At 37.1% G+C, this 22,601-nt stretch overlaps 1 protein-coding gene and 1 pseudogene across 1 annotated transcript in view; both read left to right on the forward strand.

Moving 5' to 3' along the window:
* Positions 1–22,601, forward strand: part of PCID2 (PCI domain containing 2) — an 80,870-nt gene that overhangs the window by 10,344 nt on the left and 47,925 nt on the right. Inside the window, 2 exon segments of the mRNA XM_044670516.1 lie at positions 3–553; positions 14,766–14,855. Coding sequence (XP_044526451.1) covers positions 389–553; positions 14,766–14,855 — 255 coding nt within the window. The 5' untranslated portion in view covers positions 3–388.
* LOC123242619 lies at positions 5,184–5,756 on the forward strand (annotated as a pseudogene).

Consider the following 22,601-nt stretch of genomic DNA (forward strand, 5'->3'; position numbering starts at 1 on the left):
AGGTGGGGGAAGCAGCCGACGGGTAGGAAGCCCGTGGCTTCCAACGGACCCCCAAGAGGCCAGACTCCTCGGCTTCCTCCCCCCTCCCCAACACGCTCCCCAGCCCCACCCCCCACCAGCCCGGGTGACTTCCGCGCGACGCCCCACGAGCCGGCCTCCCACGTGCCCACGCCAACCGTCAGTCTCCCCCTCCTACACACGCGCGCACACACACAAACAACAGACACACTCTTCCTATTGTTCACCTGGCCCGCCTCCCCTCCCCCTTCTTTTTCTCCCTTCCCTCCCTCAGGTGCGACCAGTCCGGGCGCCCTATTCTTCGCAGCGACCATTGTGTGTCCCCATCTCTGCCATAAGGGCGGGGACGGTGTGCTTTACACGCGGGAGCATGAGCCTTCTAGACTTTCCCGCTGATGAGGGTGCCCTGCTGGTGATGGAAGGGCCAAGGATGGTTAGAGTCCCCTTCTTAAGGACCCGCCTGGGTAGCCTTTGCGCCGGGCACGCCCAAAGGCCGTAACGCCCCTCAAGCGGCCGCCATTCCGGTGACGTAGAGGTGGGGCGACCAGAGGGAAGAAAAGGTGAATGGTATGGGTGGAGGGGAGGAGAGGTAGCTCTTTCAAGGCGGCGTGCTTTGTCACAAAAGCATTACACAATGTAACTTTTAATTCGCCACAAGTCGTGCCTAGAAGTGGAGTCGGAAGGTTGGTAGTTAACAACCTTAAAATCGTGGTTGTTGAGTATTTCCAGAGGGGCTCCAGAAAGAAAACTTTCGGTCCCTTGTCCTGGCAGCCCGGATCTGTGGTTCCGGTCTCAATCCCCGGAGAAAGGGGCGGACAGCTACCCCCCCTAGTCCCCCCCCCCCCAAGTGGTGGCGTCCTTAACCCCAGCCCGGAAACGGCCGTAGTGTGCATCCTTAAACTACCACTTCCCCGCCCTGGCCCAGACTCAGACGCCTGAGTTTCAGAAGCCGGTAGAGAAACATGCGCGCGCACACACATCCAGTAGGTCTCCCAAAGAGAGGCAAAAGGGGCGGGGCTCCCGGAAGGAGCTGGGTCGAAGGAAGTTACGTATTTCCCACGCATAACCTTTGACCCCGGCCTCTTGGAACTTAGTTCGTGCTGCTAACCTGTGGACTTGGGTACAACCGTTGCTCTAACTCCCTATTCCACGCCCACTCCCCTCCCTAATTCTGGCCGAGAAATCTTTCTTGGGTCCCCCGAGCGGTCCCCTACATGGCGCACATCACCATCAACCAGTATTTACAACAGGTAACTTCCCAGCCCTGGGAATTCTAACTGGAGCGGGGGGGGGGGTTGGGGGGGAGAGGGCGGGGTCGGCGCCCAGCCTGTCCCTCCGCTCACTCCCTTCGGGTGCTGGTGCCTCTTTCCTGTCCTAGCAGCGTGATCCTCTCTTTTGGAGGAGTGTGGGGAAACGGCAGCTCGGACCCCATCGCTGTTCCTCTACTTTCTTAGGTGACCCCGGATGAGGTCCTTTTCCTCTTCGGTCTTCTCTCTGGGATGTCAAGGGCAGATGATCTTGTAAGAGTTGATAATCGGGACCCAATTACCGACAATTGCCCACCTTACTTCCCTCCCTTGTTTTGGACATTTTAAGTTACCATTTACCTCGGTCCATTAGAAACAAGGCTTGATGCGATTCACACAAGTCCAGCTGCCTTTTAATGGTCTCCTTTACAGGCGTTCTCTACACTGTCGTGGTTCTATGTGAGTGCATACAGGTCTTCTCATCTTTCTCTAAATTCATTGTTTTTATTTTTAAGGGCACAGCAATAATCCCCTGCATTCATGTACTCCAGATTTGTTAAGCCCTGCCTCAATTGATGGGAACACATTGTTTTCATTTGCTTCCATGAAATTGTCAGGAATATTTTGATATATAACAGATTCTTCCTGCTTTTTTACTTCCTTGAGATTCTGGGGCAGCAGTGGGTCAAAGAAGGAATGCATGATTTGGTAACTTTTCTTGAATATTCCAAATTGTCTTCCAGAACATTTTGGACTATTTCGGAGCTCTACCAATTGGATATTAACGGGTTTCCCACATACCCCCTTTGATACTGGCTTCTTCTGTCTTTTATAAAAGAAGCAATATTTTCATATTATAGAAAAGGAGTTAATATAATCCGAGGTCCATGCACTTGTTTTTAAAAAATAGTTTGATTACTCCATTTTAACATATTTGATTTCCTTTGCAATTGTGTGTACTTTATATATTTAAAAACATTCTAAGAAGGAGGTCCTTAGTCTTCACTAGAATATTGAAGGGATCTGTGACACAATATAAGTTTATAGTGGGGCACTTAAATATTTGATTAATATTAAAAAGATTTGTTTTTGTGTTAGGGGCAGCTTGAGATTGAGAGGCCAGTGTAATTTCCTAAGTGCAGTTCAATTTGTTTTTTCCAGTTCTGGACCAGTTCTGATTATCCATTTAAAATGTTCTGGTAGATTAAATAGACTTCCCCTTCACCTTAATGACATAGTCTGGCTAATAGATTTTATTTTATTTTATTTATTTATTTATTTTTATCCTGGGACTCCATTCTAGGAGCATAGGGCCACAACCAGTAGGCAATGGGTCACACAGTCGCTCAGGGTCACCCAGTCTGAGCTCGGATTTGAACCTAGGACCTTTCGTCTCTAGGCCTGGCTCTCAATCCACTGAGCTAGCCCAGCTGCCCCTACTTTAGGTTGCAGTTTCTTTAGCAGATGTAGTTTTTATAGGGTGGGGTTGCTAGCCCCACGCCCAACCCTCCTCCTTTTTCATCCGGGCTAGGGACCGTCCTTGGCCCAGGAGTGGTAAGGAGTGGGCAATAGGGGTCACTTGACTTGCCCAAGGTCACACAGCTGGAAGTGTCTGAGGCCGGACTTGAACCTAGGACCTCCAGTCTCTAGGTCTGGCTCTCAATCCACTGAGCCACCCAGCTGCCCCCAAATAGATTTTATAGGGTTTCTTTATTTGGTTTTCCCTCAATTAGGTAGTCTCTTGGTTTTTAATAGATGCCAACCAGCACAACATTCTCTCCAAATAAGAGTACTGTGATAATCTTAGTGTAGAGATAATCTTACTGTCCATAGAAACTCTTCTATTTAAACTCTGTCTAGGAATCATATATGATTGTGCTGAACACCTTTTGTGAGGATGTCTCTTTGTCTTCCCTATCCTCAGGTGATTCTGCAAATCAGAATTGTTGAGCAATCTTGTATGCTGTAAACAAATATATGGGAGGCGTGTTGTTAAGAGAGTCTTTGCTTCTTGGGTTAAAAGTTTGGGTTGTTTTTTTTGGCGGGATCAGTAAATATGGTGGATTTTTATATTTTTTTCATATTTTTGTGCAATTGTGTGACTGCTCTACCTGATTTTTTCAACCCTTACCTTCCATCTTGGAAATAAGGCAGAAGAGTAAGGGCTAGACAAACGGGCTTAAAATTAAGACTTGCCCAAGTTCACCCAGCTGAGGCCAGATTTGTGTGCTCTGCTTTAGGAAATTATTTGTACAAGTTACCCTTTTCTTGTTTTCACAAAGGATTTGCAAGTATACTGCACACCCTTGATATATGTTTGGATCATTTTGGTAATAATTTAATTCTTTTGATTTCCTTTAAAATTAAAAAAATTAGATATTGATAACCATCTTTTTTTTCTCCCATTTTTGGCATTCTCTTCTATTTCTCTTGTCAGACAGTGAAGGAAGCACAAACTTTTATTATTTTTTAAAAAGCTCATCATCTTTTTGAGGTTTTTTTGCACTTAAAATTATCTGTCATCCATATTTAGATTAGATTTCTATTTCTATGAGTCTCATTTAGCTTAATTTCTTTATACTTGGCATACTCTTATTAGTGGGTTAAAAAACTTATGAATCTTAGTACATACATAATTTTTCCTTTACCAGTTTTTTTTTTTATCAATACTGAAAAAGTATTTTTAAACATTTTTCCCTTTTTAATTATGAACTTGACATACATGAACATTTCGGTATAAAAAGAACAGAAAGTAATGTTTAAGAAACTGAGAACTTCTGTTATACTTAGTTTAAATATATGTACACATTTTGTATATATATAAATTTGATAATAAAATTGCCCTGCTTCTCTGTGTCCCTTTTGTACTAGGATAGATAATAGGATCATAGATTTAGGATGGTAAGGGATCTTAGAGGCATAAAGTACAACCTCATTGCTTACAAATGAAGAAACTGAGAAGAAAGACTTGCACAGGGTCACACAGCTATTGCCTGAGGCAATATTTTAATTTGGATCTTGCTGACTCCAAGTCTAGTGGGCCAGTCCATTAAACTAGTGGCCCCTTGTCTTCTACACTCTTCTGTGTATTTTTTTTTTTAAACCCTTACCTTCTGTCTTGGAATCAATACTGTGTATTGGTTCCAAGGTAGAAGAGTGATGAAGGCCAGGCAATGGGGGTTAAGTGACTTGCCCAGAGTCACACAGCTAGGAAGTGTCTGGGATCAGATTTGAACCCAGGATCTCCTGTCTACTCTTCTGTGTATTAACATTTAATTAATTTTTTTTTTTGCATCACTGCCATTTTTCTGTGACCTCTTGTATCTCCAGCCCCTAAAAATAACAAACCACAAAAAAAAAATTCCTTAAATTGAGTATAGTATAGCAAAACAAATCCACATGTTATCAGTAACTGGACTCAGAAATCCATTTATATTATTTATATTCATTTATATTTCATCACCTTTCTTTAAAACAGTTGGAAATCATGCTTCATCTGTCTTCCTGGATCATGACTGATCATTGCATTAATCAGAGTTCTTAAGTTTTTCAAAGTTGTTTTTCTTTATCATAGTTGATCTTCTGGTTCTGTTCCCTCTGTACAAATTTGAACACCCCTCCCAACCCCCCCACCCCGTTTCTTTGAATCCATCCCTTTTTGTTATTTTTTATGGCATAATATTTCATTATATTCTATACTATAATTTATTCAGTTAATTGATGGGTTCCCACTTTTTATCCAGTTCTTTGTTATAATAAAATGTACTATCATAAATATTTTTGTAGCTAGATTCTTTTCTATCTGTCTTTGGCCTCTGCATTCTGTGAGAGCTGAAGTTCAAAGGAGTTTGGGGTTTGTGGTAGATCCTTTAGGGACCTCTCAAACCTCAGCACTCAACACATAACAGAAAAACTGTCATGCCCATGAAAGAGAAGAACTGGGTGGCCATTTGCTGCAGACAGGTACTTTGGCATGTAGGCCCACATGGTGATAACTGATGTCCATGAGCTCTTTTCTATGAGCGACTATTTACATATTGTCCTGATTGGGCTTGCCACCAACATACAGATCATAGGTAGCTCATTGCCTCATATTCTGGCTGAATTTATATGAGCTGAAGGGAGAATAACAGATCAAGCCTTATACCCTCAGGAGCATGGTGGCCAGTCTCCTCTATAAGAAGCGGTTTGACACCTACTACACTGTGCCAGTCATTAATACCGTGTACCTTAAGACCTTTGAGCTCTTTATTGTTCCTTGGACCTTTTTGGCTGCCCCATGGTCACTTATCACTTTGTGGTTAGTGGCACCGACTCAGTGAAGATAGGTGGGATGTGTAAATCCCTCAGGGAACCTGAACACCTCTTTGAAATATCTCCCAAGCCATGCTGAATACTGTAGTTCCAGTTGCTAAGTCAGGAATGGGAGTGATTGTCTATATCACAGAGAAAGGCAGGATCACTATCTCAACACAGGCACAGATGGACTAACTCTTCCCTTCTATTTTTCTCTTCCAGAGCCCATTAATCTTTTCTTTAAAAAATAAAGTAATTACATGTCAAAGAAAAAAAGAGATATCCTAAAGATTCAGGGAGTACCTACAGATTCAAAAATGATGAAGTTTAGTGACTGGGCATATAGTTCTAAATTGGTTTCTAGCTTCAGAACTGCATTAGTATACCTATCTTCACACATGTAGTCAGCAAAAATGAAATGTCTGAGGAAACAGTTTTTTAAGCAATACATGGCAATTGCCCTACAAATCCAGACACCCAAAATATAGGAGGAGACAGACTTATATAGTAAAAACAATTACTTTCCAAGTTGGAAGGGGGAGAGTGAACAAGTACAATTTCCAGATTTCAGGACAAGAGGTGTCCCACTTCTCCCCAGTTATCTGTAAACAATCAAAGGAACCTGGATACAATAACTGATTGTTTTTGGATAAGACTTTTAGGTGGCTTGAGATGTACAATTATGAGAAAATTCCTTATATCAATCTTGAGATCTGATTGTGCATCTGGTCAACATGAGAAGGGAAAATTAGGAAGACATTAAGAGAGACCCAATCCTAAACAAACCAAAAAAGGGTTTATAAAAAGATTTTTTGCTCTTTTTGAGGCAACAAAGAATGGAAATTTGAGTATGTGCCCATTAATTAGGAAATGACTGAACAAGTTATAGTTTATAAATAAAATTTAGGGGCAGCTGGGTACCTCAGCGGAATGAGAGCCAGGCCTAGAGATGGGAGGTCCTAGGTTCAAATTTGACTTCAGCCACTTCCCAGCTGTGTGACCCTGGGCAGGTCACTTATCCCCCATTGCCTAGCCTTTTACCACTCTTCTGCCTTGGAGCCAATACACAGTATTGACTCCAAGACGGGAGCTAAGGGTTTAAAAAAAAATTAAAAAATATATAATTGAATGTTATGCTGAAGATGGGTACAAGTGGCACACAGGATTAGATTCAAACAATGCAATAAGGTTTTCTCCCAATTCCCACAATTTAGTAAACTTTTCTCACCAGACAGAATTTGGACTAGGCCCATAATTGAATAGAAAAGGAACCAAACTAGCTTCAGAATTGTCACAAGATGGAGTCAGTATGGTTCTCTCAATTGCCACAATTAACCACTTGCTGTTCTAATTGCTTCACAATTTTCTTGTGATTTTTCTCTCCTATAACCACTTCAACAATTGCTATTTTCTCTTTTTGTCATTTTGCCAATAAGATGGATATGAGTTAGAACTTTGGAGTTGTTTTAATTTGTACATTTCATTATTAGTGATCTGGAGAATTTTTTCAAATAGCTGCTAAATGCTTGCATTTCTTTTTAAAACTACCTATCCATTTAATTTGATTATTTATCTCTTACAGAATGGTTTTTGTTCCTATTATATATTTACACCAATTCCACATATATTTTGGATATTAGGCCTTTGTCATAGGAATGTGTTATATTTTTTCCCAGTTTATCTTCTAAGTATATTGATTTTTGTTGGTGCAAAAGTATTTAAATTTTGTTTAATCATTATTGTATATTTTATCTTTTATGATTATCTGTATCCTTTGTTCAAGAACTCTTCTTTCATAGTAATGAAAGGAGAAGTAGGTATTTTAAAGCATCAATCTATATAACCAGATTGCACTAGAATAAAAAAAATTTCGATGTAATCAATAATCTTATACTTCAGCTTCAGTGTATTTGTAATCTTACTGATTGATGTTGAGAATCAGTTCACCTTTTGTAGATTGTAACTCATTCATACCCTCTCCTATATGTCAAAGAACTTTCAACTCTTTTTTTTAAAAATTGTATTTTTTTCAATCATAAATATCTGACTTCTCTCCCTCCTACTACAACCCTCTCCCCAATTGGGAACTAAAGAAAAACAAAAATGATATGATAATATCCTGGTATGATAATATCATATAATATGATAAATAGCCCATTTTCTTTACATACACACTCTCTTGTCTCTTTCTCTTACACATGTAGTCAATTCTGCTTTTGCCATCCAAAAAAATTCTTATTCTGCACTCTAATTCCTTCACCTTTCTATCAGGAAGGGTATAGCATGTTTTATTATTAGTCCTCTGATATTGTGGTTAGTTATTATGCTGATCAGAGTTCCTAAATCAAAGTTGTTTTTCTTCACCCATAGTGTTGAATAAATTGTCATCCTTGTTCTGTTCACTTCACTTTTTATTAGTTCATATAAGTTTTCCATGGTTTCTTTGAAATCATACTCTTCATTTCTTCAGCATAATAGCATTCCATCATATTTAAATACTATCACTTGTTAAATCATTTTCCAATTGATGGACACCTCCTCAAATTTCCATTCTTCATTGCCTCAATCTTTATACAAACTTAAATTGCATTTTGTTTAGGATTATGCTTCCTTTAATCTGCCTTTCTAATTGTCCTTTCTCATTTCTCTCCTTTCCTTCCTAGTTCCTGTTTAGTGAAAGGTATTTCTGTACCTAGATATGTGTGTGTGTTTGTATTCTTCCTTCTTTTAATTAGTTCAGTTGAGATTGAGGTTCAAGTGTCAGCCAAATTACATAAAATGTCCACTTATATACCCTTATTATGTAAGATAATTTCCCCATATCTTCCTTTCCTCCCTCCAAGATATTCTTCCCTTCTCTTTCCATTCTTCTCTTCAGATTATTAAGACTTAACAGTCTTACTAATTAAACTTCTGTACTTTCTTACTAATTAAACTTCTATTATCCTTGGTGATAGTGAGGGCACATATATATCCTTTCCCCATATTTGAATGTAAGCTATTTATTCCTGGTTAGTTTCTTATGACTGTTTATGAGTTATACCTTTTAATGTTTCTCTTAACTATTGGGTTTGCACTTGAGAGTTTTGGCACAGCTCAGAACTTTTTATAAGGATTGCTTACAAGGCCTCTATATGATTAAAGGAAGGATGTATTTGATTAAAGCACAACTACACCATTTAGTGCCCTGTAGGATTATGCTCAGTTTTGCTGAATAAAATGTCATGGTTGTAGGCCTATATCCTATGCATTCTGGAATATTTTTATCCCAAGTTCTCTGCTCCTTTATAGTGGTTGCTGCAAAATTTTGTGTAATCCTTATTACACATGCCCACAGTACTTGAATTCTTTTTTTCTGACTGCTTGCAGTTTTTTTGGCTTTGTTTTGCTTTATTTTAGGCTAGAAGCCCTGGATTTTGGCCATGATGTTTCTGGGAGTTTTGAAGGTTTTTTTCCCCTAATAGGTGGTGACTGGTAGGTTCTTTCTATTACAACCTTGTCCTTTGCTTCTAAGAGATCAGGGAAGTTTTATTTTAAAGTTTATTTAAATATGATGTCTAGGCTCTTTTTGGAGGGTCTTGGCATTCATGTAATCCAATGTTTATTACTAAATAAGAATGTTCGCAAGACATTTGCTAAAGTGGGTAACAGCTCAATCAGTCAGGAAATTGTGAATCCTTTTGATAAGAGTTTACACCTCCAGAGGATGAGAAGTGGATCCCATAAGACACTGTTCCCCTGGTCAGTGCTAGACAATTTCAAAGCTGTGATTGGTCCCAGTGAAGAGGGGAAGGGACAAGAAATCACTATAAAAGCCCTGAATTTCTAGGGCTAGAGGTCGGCTTCAGGAGTCGTCCTTGATAGTTTGTTATCTTCATCTCCAACTGCCTTTTGAAGGGAACTTGCATGAGTGAATAGTTGGCTTTCCTTTCCTGGCTTCTGGAGAGAGATTAATTCTAATCGAGGGTTAACAAGTTGTGCTGGACTGAGTTGAGCACCAGAGCAATATTTAGTGTGATAGGCTAAATATCTTCTCTACCCTCTTTTTGTATGCCTCAACTTTCACTCTCTCCACACCTATTTTGTAAATAAAAACTATTGAAAGTAATTTTGACTTGAGTTGTACTATTTTAAATTGGCAACAATGGTATTTATAATTTTCATATATTTTAGTCAAACCCTTAATTTTAATTCCTTACATTTTAATTTTTCTCCTTGATCTACTTTGGAAGACAGTTGGTTTTTGCTATGAAAAATTGTACTTAAAAAAAATTCAATATTTTGACTTGACTTTAATATTTCTTATTGGTTTGTGGAATTATTACCTTCTTTGTGATCTGTTCTAATTTTCAGAGAGCTTGTTGCTTTTTAATTTTTTTGTTAGTTTGCTACATCAAAATTCCTAGGTCACCTATGAGACAATACACCGAAGTACAAGGGTTTAAAAAAAAAATTCCTAGGTATTTTCCTTCCCTCCCCACCCTGCACCAGAGAAGGTATCACTTAACACTTCCCTTTCCCCCAAAAGGTACATATGAACCATGTCTTTTGTGTTTCTGTTTATCATTTCTTTCTCTGAAAGTAGACATTCACAAGTTATTCTTCAAACATCTGTTCTGTAACATTCTATTTGTTCTACTTGTTTTTGCTATATTATTTCACATAGGTCTTTCCATATTTTTTTTTTAAACTAACTCATCATTTTTTGGGGGGTGGAGTGTAGTAGAATTCAATCAGGGGCAGCTGGGTGGCTCAGTGGATTGAGAGCCAGGCCTAGAGACAGGAAGTCCTAGGTTCAAATCCGGCCTCAGACACTTCCCAGCTGTGTGACCCTGGGCAAGTCACTTGACCCCCATTGCCCACCCTTACCAATCTTCCACCTATAAGTCAATACACAGAAGTAAAGGGTTTAAAATTTAAAAAAAAAAAAAAAAAAAAAAAAAAAAAGAATTCAATCACAATCATATACCACAGCTTGTTTAGCCATTCCCCAACTGATGGACATCCCCTCAATTTCCAGTTCTTTGCTACTCTGATGCTATAAGTATTTTAAAATGTATTAAGTTCTTTTACTTTTTCCTTGATCTCCTTTGGCAACAGACCTATCACTGGTTTTGCTGGGTCTAAGGGTATGTGCAGTTTTATAACTGGGCATAATTCCAGATTGTTCTCCAAAGTGGTTGGATCAATTCATAGTTCTACCAACTGTTTATTAGTATCCCCATTTTTCTGTGTCTGCTCCAACATTTATTCTTTTATCCTTTTATTATTTTAGCCAATCTGATAATGGAAGAAATAAAAAGAACTGGGCCAATATCCCAAGCCAAGGATTTAACTTTATTTTGTGGTCACAGGTCTGTATGCCACACCCAGTCTGTGATATGAGATGATTGCAGCCCAGATGACAATAGGTTGTATAGGTTTTGGAAAATTCAGAACATGTCCCTAATGTAAATTTTTGAACATTTTGCTAAAATGATTAATAAATTCTAATAATAGGGACTATGACTGGGTCACTTCCCTCCCCCCTCCCCTCCTCTTTTTCTCCTTTTCCCTTCTTAGATCACTTGGTTATGACACTGCAAGACTAAACTAAGGGCCCAATTTCCTGTCACAATCTCCAGAGTGTATGGTAAGGAATGGGGAATTGTCCAGGCATTTTCATCATTGCAGAGGCTCTTAATACTATTCCCATTCCTATTAAATCATATTTTAATCACACTGTTATGGCTTAACAAACTATTATAGAGGATACTTATAAGTGATTAAAAAGTTACTTAATTACATTTCTTCTAACAATAAGCATAAGATGCTATCTCAGAGTTGTTTTGATTTGCATTTGTCTAATCATTAATGATTTAGAGAATTTTTTATTTCCCTATTGAGTAGCTTGTTGCTTAAACAAGGTTTTGTATATTTTATTTCTTTGTTAATAATTTCCTTTCCAATTTTTTTCTTTTTTTTAAACCCTTACTTTCTGTGTTAGAATCAATACTGTGTTTCAGTGCCAAGGCAGAAGAGTGCTAAGGGCTAAGCCGTGGTGGGGTTAAATGACTTGCCAAGGTCGTGTAGCTAGAAAATGTCTGTAGTCAGATTTGAACCCTTGTCTCTAGGCCTGGCTCTCAACTCACTGAGCCACCTAGCTGCCCCCTCCAATTCTTTCTTATGCAGTTCTCATTTCTTTTCCAATTTTTTCCCTATAACATTCTCATTTGTAAAAATATTTTAAGCTTAAAATTTTTTTTAATTGAATTTCTTTCAAGAATTCTATTTGAGGAGGCGGCAGCTGGGTAGCTCAGTGGATTGAGAGCCAGGCCTAGAGACGGGAGGTCCTAGGTTCAAATCCGGCCTCAGACACTTCCCAGCTGTGTGACTCTGGGCAAGTCACTTGACCCCCATTGCCTACCCATACCACTCTTCCACCTATAAGTCAATACACAGAAGTTAAGGGTTTAAAATAATAAAAAAAAAAGTATATAAAAAAAAGAATTCTATTTGAATTTTTACCCAAACCAATTTTTTTTTTGAGACTTTTCTGGCAGATGTTTTAGAAACATTCACTTCTTTTTTTTTAATTGAATATTTCAAACATCATTATAGCTTTTCATGGTGGGATTCTCTTTTTTTGTTTGCTCATTCTTCCAGCCTATTTTCTGACTTCACACTTGATGCTATGGCTGAGCTCTGATTACTTCTAGAAGGAAGGTCTAGGATGGTTCTATTATCACATTCTTGGGGTATTGAGTGTTGTGTTATTCCAGGATCTCAGGGACAACTTGGTACTTCTAAAGTTATTTGATCCAGGAAAAGATTGACTGATTTGTGGTCTACAAATTCCTGATCTGGGTTTGGATCTTAGCAACAATAGACTCCTAGAGTTGGCTACTATCTGGAAGCCAGTTCAGGGGAAACAGAATTGTAGACTTGCCTTTTGATCTGGGATTCCTGCCCTGGTTATGCTTTATAGGCTTCAGCCTCCCTAAGAAGCTGGAACTGAGAGCTCTGCTCTATTCCTGCTGTCTGAGCCACATAACTGCTTCCTCTTTCTGAACTTGACCTTTCTCTCTCCATACATAATCTAAGGCCTACAACCTCTGTCTACCAAAGAGTGACACTTAGGTTTAGTCTGCCCTGGATCAGTGACCTGGAAGTGGATAGTGGATTTCAAAACCATCTGATGGCATCCATCCAGGACTTTCTCTCTCTCTCTCTCTCTCTCTCTCTCTCTCTCTCTCTCTCTCTCTCTCTCTCTCTTTTTTAATTTTAATTTTGAATATTTTCCCCTAGTTACATATTTCATGTTCTTTCCCTCTTCCCTAAACTCTCCTAACCCCCCTTAGCCAATGCACAATTCCACTGGGTATTACATGTATCATTGATCAAGACCTAATTTCATATTATTGATAGTTGTACTAGAATTATTGTTTAGTGTCTACATCCCCAATAATATCTCCATCAGCCCATGTGTTCAAGCAGTTGTTTTTCTTCTGTGTTTCTCCTTCCACAGTTCTTCCTCTGAATGTGGCTAGTTTTCTTTCTCATAAAAAGGACTTCCTCTTGTATTTGTACACTGCTTCTTCCCTGGGTGTTGGCATGCTCCGTGCCGGACTGGCTTCCCAGTATCTGCAGACATCTCTGCTCTCTTCTTTAGTTAACCTGGACTGGAAGAATGACTGCCCTCTAGGATAACTTAAGTTTACTCTGTCTATATCTTGTTTGTACAGAGTTGTACACATTGTGAGCTCCATAAGTGCAGGGAGTATTTTTTGCTTTTCTTTGTATCACCATCACTTAGCATAGTGCCTGGCAAGTAACAGGCACTTAAAATACTTGTTGACTTGATGATTATAGTGGCTTTATCTCTAAATAATTGTGTGCTCTTAGTAGTTGGAGTACTGGAGTAAATAACTCCAGATTACCATAAGAACTTAATTGAGATTGTGGTTTTTTAAAACAATTAATATTTATTCAGCTACAAAAAAAAGAAACCTTATAACAATATACATACATACACAGTCAAGCAAAACAAATTCCCACCTTAGTCATCTAAGAAAATTATATGAGTTCATCATAAGTCTTGAAGTATTTAATCATGAGTCCTCTAGTCATTGTATTGATCAGTTTGTCTTTCAGAGTTGTCTGACTTTCCAATGGTTTTATTGTGTAATTCGTTCTTCTGGTTCTGCTTATTTCATTCTGCATCAGTTCAAAAAAGTCTTTCCAGGATTTTCTGAAACTTCTACCTTCATCATTTTTTATAGCAGAGTAGTATTTCATCACAGGAATGTTTAAATCAAGTTGGACTGACATTCAAAGCCTTTTGCACTTTGAGATCATCCTATCTTTCCAGTCTTGTTTCATTCAGTTCTTTTCCATATACCCTGTATAGTCAATTTGTACTAATACCTCTGAATATGCTCTGTGGTCTCTTGCCTTTGTTTTTTATTGTTCCCTCTACTTGGACTCTTCTCCTCATTGTTTTTTTTTGTTTGTTTGTTTGTTTGTTTTTTAAAACCCTTAGCTTCTGTGTATTGGCTTATAGGTGAAAGAATGGTAAGGGTGGGCAATGGGGGTCAAGTGACTTGCCCAGGGTCACACAGCTGGGAAGTATCTGAGGCCAGATTTGAACCTAGGATTTCCCGTCTCTAGGCCTGACTCTCAATCCATCGAGCTACCCAGCTGCCCCGTCCTCTTTGTCTTTGAATCTTTATTCATCCTTTAAAACACAACTAAAAAATCAATATCTCTCATAAAGCCTACCTCTCACCTCACCATGATTCCTCTTTGAACTTCACACAATATTTTTCTAATGTACTTATTTTCGCAATTCTCAGACATACTTGCCATGTAATGTTATCTATGGTTTTAATTATCTCTGTGCCTTATTCCACTGCTAGACTATTAGTTTCATGAGGGAAAGCAAAATCTTATCTCTTCCAGTTCCAGCATACCCTGTATATGGAGTAGCTGTTGAATAAATATTTATTGAATAAATGACTGAGTTTTAAAGTACTTAATTCTTGCTATGAAAATTATTTGAATGTCAATTAAGGATGTAAGTCTGGAATAAAAATTAATAGCTTGCAGATGTACAGTACCAATTTGTTTTAATAGAATATGTAGAATATGTATTCTTGTTTATTATGTAATATATGTAGAATGTGATTCTTGTTTAATTTATGTTTTTTCTCTTAATTTATATAGGTGTATGAAGCAATTGATACCAGAGATGGATTATCTTGTGCAGAGTTAGTATCTTTTAAGCATCCTCATGTTGCAAATCCCCGGCTTCAGGTAGGTGAAGGGCTTCTACTAAAGTATGTTTAGAGAAAAATATATAATAGCTATTACCTTAAAGAGAAGTTTGGAGTTTGAATAAAAGCAAAAGTGTTAAGATGTGGAAATATCAAAAGTTCTTTGACACTTTTTCAGGCATTGTTTTTACAGTGGTCATTTAGTCTCACCTCTTCATTTTATGGATGAGAGAGGTTAAGCAGCATAGCTAGTATCACACAGTAAATCATATAACTAGTATATTCAAAACCCTGTTTCCTGACTTGAAATTCAGTGCCTTTTCCATTGTACAGGGCTATCTTTCTGGCTTCTCAACCCTAAATATCTAAATTTATAGATAAATGTGTGAATATAAATTTAATTTTTTCAAAAATCCTTATTCCTCAGTTATTTCAATAAAAGAGTTGACTGTAAATTGAATTTAGCCTTTCAAAAATAAGCCCCATCTCTACAATTCTTTTCATTTATGTGACTGGGTTTGGAAAGGAGAAAAAAAAAATCTCCAAAAGAGTAACCTAAAAATTTCATTAGGAAGGGGTTAAGATGGTGGGGCCTTAAATAAGACAATGTGAGAAGCACTTTTCTAGGAGTCAGAGGACCTCAGTTGAATCCTGGCCTGCTTTTAACCTGCTTATCAACTAACACATTTTGCACTGGTACCTCAATTGTCATATTCAGAAATGGAAATACTTGCCATACACACATCAAATAAGTATTGTTTTGTAACATAATGGATATGAAAAATATAAAACAGTGTATATATGAGTAGTTAACAAGTGGAATTATGCCTCATAGAATTGTAGTCTTCATCTTATGGTTAATGTTTATTTTGCAGGAGTTTTAGTACTCTGATGTATTTTCTCACCTTTGGTATCTCCCCATTTCCTTTATACATTTCACCTCCTTCTTAGACCTTCAGAATAGCTTGCATAGGGGTAATCTGGAAGTACCCACAAGATTGCTTCTCAATGCTCAATCCCTTTTCTTTATGTCTGGGTATTGCAGCATCTAGACCCCTGCTTGCTGTCATTTTACCAGTAGGTTCTGCCATCCAATACAGGGCCATCCTTCACAGTCTATAAACTGGAATTTTTTCAGGTCATGGAAAACAAATGAATACTATGTTTTGTTGGTTGAGAATGCTGTCAAAAGGGTTATTTCATTAAAAAGGGAGGGTTCTTCATAGCTTCCTAAAACATGGGATTAAGATATTGAAAAGTATTTAAATACTCCAAGGTATTGAAAAAGCAACTTAAAATATTTCCTTACTTCAGGTTCAGGCTGAATTTTTTTTCTTTTTCCCAGGGTTCAGGCCAGGATGGATTGGTTACTTGGGTGGTTGACATCTTCCAGAAAGTTAGCTAGAAATTATGTCTCTTGAATATTGTGATCAGGGCATGACTTCATCCTGAATTTACCAATGGCTAACCAAACAATTCTTATCAGGAGCAACAGTTGCTCTTTTCTGAATCTGTGCCATTTTCCCCCTCCCTCTTTTCCTTCATCTCTAGATCACTCCCTTCCACTCCTTCCCTACCTATAATGGAACTTAATATTTTTTAAAGAAAAATCACATTATAAACTCTTAAAAGTGTAATAACATACTGAGTTACAAGCTCTCTGAGTTCTTCCTTCTTTCTTTTAGATTTCTAATAAAGGTAAAAAGAGCACTATGGTATACTGCTGGGAAGAGAGATTTAAATTAATATGAGTTTTAATCCATTGAGGAAGTAGTTTCTCTAATTGCTTTTCTTCTCTCTCTTCCTTGTAGTATACCATATTGCTCTTGTCACCTTTGTGAATGGTGTATAATTTCTTCTTATTTGGGGGATCATCCCTATTCCATTATCCATTTCACCATCATTCTTAGCTTTGCACAAGAATATCCTGTGCCTGGGTATTTTTATTTATTTTTATTTTTTGTCATTTTACAACTAAACTGTGGCACAGAGAGGTTCAGGGACTTGTCCTCATCACACATCTAGGAAGCAAAAGAAACAGTATTTGACTTCAGGCTCCCTGGAGTGAAGAGTAGCCTCTCCCCTCTCTATCATTACTGTTTTCCAAGTGATTTTATTTTAAAATCTGTTTGACTCAGCTGGAAATTAACTTGCTATATGACTTTAAAGAAAATGAAGTCAAATTTGACCTGTCAATTCAAAATCTTAGTTTTTATATATAGTTTCAGCTTTTTAAATATCTGTAGGCACTGCCAGTTCAAGTAAATTGTTAGTAGCATAAATACCATTATTGTTTTCTGTTCCTCTCAATGGTAAGTTGACCTTAATGTCTGAAATATGAGATTAAAGTAATTACATAGGAATGGGTGAAGTTATTTTAGTTTTTTAAAAAAATGTTAAATAAATTACTATCTCATACTTGCTTAAGTGAAATAAATACTTTATAATCAACTTGTATTATTTTCTAGCTTTAAGTTTCTTGTTGTTTTGAAAATGTTAAGGACATATAGAGAGAGTCAAGTCAAATTTATAAGAATATAAATCATTCCATAACATATAAACTATTAAAGGATTTGAACGGTAGTTTTCAATGAAGAAATCAAGGCTACATATAATCATATGAAAAAATGCTCTCTATTAGAGAAATGCAAGTTAAAACAACTCTGACAAACTACCTTACATTTATTAGATTGGCTAATATGACAAAAAAGGAAAATAATAAATGCTTGAATGGATGTGGGAAAATTGGGGCACTGATGCACTGGTGATGGAATTGTGAACTGATGCAATCATTCTGGAGAGCGATTTGGAAGTATCCCCAAAGGGATATAGCATTTCTTTTTGTAGTAGCAAAGAATTGAGAACTGAGGGAATATCTATCAGTTGGAGTATGGCTGAACAAATTATGGTATATGATTGTCATGGAGTACTATTGTGCTATAAGAAATGATGAGAAGGATGATTTCAGAAAAACTTGAGAAGATCTATGTGAATTGATGCAAAGTGAAGTGAGTACAGGAGAACATTGTACAGAGTAACAGCACTATTGTATGATGGACATTTAAGAATGACTTAGCTATACTTAGCAATCCCAAGATCCAAGAAAATCCTCAAGGAATCATGATGAAAAATGCCATTTACCTCCAGAGAAAGAAAGAATTGATGGAATCTGAATGCAGACTGATTTACTATATTTTCTTTGCTTTTATTTGTTCAAGTTCTCTTTCACAAAAAGACTGATATGCTATTACGTATATAACATTTATATCAGATTACTCATTCCCTCGGAGAGGGGAGGGAGAGAGGGTAAGAATTTGTCTCAAACTTTTTTTTAAATGAAAGTTAAAAATTATTTTATGTAATTAAGGGGAAATTTTATTTTTAATTTTTTTAAAAAATGGGACTTTTGCAATATCAACATCAGGATTCTTAAGTGGTTTACCACTTTGTTGGAAATTTATCCTTTATAAACACTTCATTTTAGTTTGTAGTATTATGTATCACTTATTTAGCATTTTATATTTTTTGTATCCTTTGCTATAAAAATTTAAATAATTTCCCACTTAGTATCTATATTATCAATAATATATAGTATATATATTATTGTTTATTTCACATCAGAGCAGTGCCTTTCTCTTTCACAAAGCCCTACTTTGATGATTCACTATAGTTTGGAAATGATCTTGGTTTCTTGAAGACTGTTCCAGCAGAATGTAAAGTCTGAGAGGTTCTGTGATGTTGACAAAACATTGAAATCTCTTGTGGCAACAAATTTTGCTTTCCAAGAACTAGTCTATTTAAGTATATAGATGATATATATGACTGACCAATTGGTGATCTGTTACTTTGCCACAGCAACCAAGTAACTCCCCTTCTGTTTCTGCAGTGAAGGTAGCAGTGTGACAGAAAATGGAGAGAAAACACTCACTAGTACAGCTGTTAGTATTTTAAATGTGAGATTGTGCAAAGATCAGAGGGTGGGCATTCTTACTGGAGGAACTGACTCTTATTAATCTTGACATTTTTTGGTATATGTAAAAGAAGACAGAAGGAAGTTGCTCCTAAATGGAAGGATGACTCACAGAACTGGTTTTTATTGTATATCCAAAGGGAATAAGAAGCTTTTCATGGAAAATTTGGTCATTTTGTATTGCGGTGTTTATACTATTTTTGCAAAAAACAATACCATGAAAATAATAGAAACTTATGTACTTATATCTTTTGCAGAGGATAAAGAAATAGAAAAGTTCTGTGAAGAACTCAATAAAACCCCCCAAATTAAATGATCAGATGTTATAATTCTTCAGTGCAAAGATAAAAATGGTGAGGATGGCAAAAAATCAGTTGTAAAGTATGTTTTAGGTTTTAGGAGTAAGAAAGGGGAGACCATAGACTTGAATACTACACAGAAGCCTTACACTTTATGTATGAATGCTTTAACAAAATAACCAGAAGACTCTAGACCTAATGTACACCAAATAAAATTACCAAAAAAAGGAAATTAATTCTATTTTAACAAAACTTGTTACTCTTATAAGAGTCATTCCTGCATTAGCTATTTATTTATATTCAGACAGTTGATTTGTTAGACTCATATTGATCAACTTTCTTATAAATCTAGAAGAAAGAGTTAAAAATGGGGAAGGGCTATGATGTCTGGTTAAAACAACTCTCAACTTCATTTATTTAAAAAATGACAGAAGTCAATGATTTAATACTGAATTTTAATCAGTATTAAGCAATTTCCATAACATGGAGACCAAAAGAACTTAAAATTTGCCTTAGCCAGCAAATGCTTAACAAGGGGAGTGATATGAAGTGTCATATGGACAACACTGGTTTAGAATATAAATTCATTTGTAAAATTTTACATTGAAGAACAATAGGAGACATATCTACTTAGAGGCCAGTAAAAGAAAACAGTAGGGGAAAAATTAATTTTATGAAAATTTAACCAACTAGAGAAAATTATCTTATGGACATTTAAGGATGAAGCCAGGACAAAAAACACAGTAAATTATGGGAGGAGAGATCTACAAATATTTATAAGATTCCTACTGCCAAGCATAATAAAACCATCACATTTGAGCTTTATTGTAGTTCAGGATATGCTTTTGAAGAAAGTAGAATTGGCACTAAAGAAAACAAAAAAACAGGTAGCTTAGACTGATTTTGAAGGTGTCAAGTCAATTCTCAGACTCTTTGAAGGAGGAACTAACAAAAACATTGAGAAAATTTTAGACTTTACTACTACTAAAAAAAAAACCCAACAATCTCTTGACCAATTTACCTAGTTTCCCGTGCAAATAAAGTTTTTATGAGAATAATCTGCTTACATTGTGAGGGCATCCTTGATGAGATTTTTAGAAGGGAAATATGTGGGGTTTTGTAAGTAATATTCCACAACAGATCTTCTTTAAATGCCACAATTGACTGAAAAATATAGAGAATGTGAGAGTCTGCTTCTTTAATGGCTATCTAAGGGGAAAAGCTTAAATGGATAAAATACCGCCTTTAAATACTCTTCTTCAACAGGGCATCTCCCATACATAAGAAAAAATTATGTTATTTTAACAGATGAAATAGCAGAGGTAATCTTATCCAGCCCAGAAGAGGCATAAAAGAAGGAAGCATGTTTGCTGAAGTTATTCACCAGTGTAATAGAAGTGGTCCAGTGCAGAATTCAAGAAGAGAACCAGTTCCCTGTGGATCCCAGAGACCTATATAGATGCTCTTTTTTGCAGATGATATTATGCTAGAATAAACCTTAGACCATTGCAGATTGATTTCTTAGATAAAATTCATGTTTATGTGAAAGATTATGACCTGTCATCCACACAACAAAAACTAGGTGGATAAAGAAATACCTATTGTCAGACTGTGATATTCAGTTGAATGGACAACATATAGAGATCATGTGTGTGTGTGTGTGTGTGACATATGACAGAAAAATAGACAGATGATATTGGAAAATGGATGGTGATTTGGGCCCAGAATTTTAATAAGAGGAGTAGAAAAGGACTGTATTGCCTTTGATAAATTGTATTTTTTAATAGCCTTGATCTTCTTGAAATAAAGGCCTATCTCTTTTTTAAAACTTTTTTTAGTTGGCATCTTTTCATTTTTACATTTTCCCAATGAAAAAGGGATGACTACTGCAGTGATGGTGAACCTTTTAGAGACTTGTGTGTTGTGCCCTTCCCCCATCACAGACTGCATGCCCTGCTCCCCTCCATCCCACAGAGTGTTGTCCCCCTCTCCTCCAACTGCCTTACCCCAGACAGGGGAGGGAGAGAGGTAGGGGAGTGGTCCAAGTGCTCCACTCAGGGGAGGCAGAGGCCAAGGAGGAGAGAAAGGGGGGAGTGGCCTGAGTGCTCTGCTCAGGGGAGGAAGGAAGCCCTGCCATTGGGCTGCTGGGCAGAGAGGAGGGTAGACGCTCTGCCCAAGTTCCTCTGCCATTCTAGTAACTAACAACTCTGGTAGGTGACAGATACAGACAGTGTGCCTGTAAAAAGGTCTCTACATGTCAGTGGTTTGCTATCATAGCTCTAGAGTCGTCTCTTATAACAAAGAATAAAAATAAAAGCAAAAACAGTTTAGCAAAACTAATTACCAAAACAGTGAGGGGGTAAAAAATTTATATTTCTACAGTATTCTACAACCATAGTCCACAAACCTCAAAAAAGAGAACAAGTTACCTTCTTAGATCTTTGGGCCAAGTTTGGTCATTATAATTTCACAACATTGGTTTTTTTTTTTTTATTGTTTTGTTCTTTCTGCTTGCAACCTTCTCCCCCCCCACTTCCCCCTCCCCCTATGTGTGTGTGTGTACATACGTACATACATACATATATATGTACACACACATTCTGGTTCTACTACTTTTTACATCAATTCATATGACTTTTCCATAGTGTCATTCATTAGAGAATTTACATTATGTACCACAACATGTTGGGTTTTTCCCAAATGATTGAAGGCCCATCTTTTAATACCAATATTCTTGTTTGGCTGTGAATCATGGAATACTACAATCCCCAAAGAATTGAAGTTGAGAATAATCCACAGGGCAGTGGAAAGGCAGGCAAATGGTGGGTTTGAGCAGCTGTAATATATTCCAAACACATAATAAGACAGAAGTGGTATAAAGGATGTCATTAAAGAAATGTACAATTGAAAAATACGGGCTGGTTACAAGATGGAAGAGAATTAAACAACAGATAACCCACATAATCCATTGGTATCTTTGTGATGTCAAGAGAAATCAGCCCTAGCATGTTGGTTAGACCCCTAGTCATGCATTTCATGGGCAGACATAAACACAGTGTAGACTGGTTGTGATTTATATTATTGGAGGGAATACCCGTAGAGCCATTTGAGTGTAACATTATCCTTTCCAAAAGTAAATACCAAGTAAGATAAGTTCGATTCTTTTGAAATATGCATACTCAGCCTGCTGAAACCAAACTTTTTTCTTAAGATACTCAAATAGATCCGTGATTTGAACAAATGCATGTTCTTTCTAATAATGCAGTTTGTTTTGAGTACCACCCAACATTCTTAGGGCTTCTTTAATTTCTCCTGACATTGTGAGGATTCCAGCTAAACAGAGGCTGTCTGTCATTTATTTATTTCTTTTACATCCTTGCCAGTCCATTTTCTTTTTTGATTATGTATGTCTGATGATAAAGCCTTATTCCAGTACCTTTTTTGAAGATGCTTATTTGGTATTGCAGCCTTATCTTGCTAATTATATTACCTTCTAAGGGATTCTCATTTTTTTTTT

The sequence above is a fragment of the Gracilinanus agilis genome, chromosome 3 (genome assembly GCF_016433145.1).
Source record: "Gracilinanus agilis isolate LMUSP501 chromosome 3, AgileGrace, whole genome shotgun sequence".
Lineage (NCBI taxonomy): Eukaryota > Metazoa > Chordata > Mammalia > Didelphimorphia > Didelphidae > Gracilinanus > Gracilinanus agilis.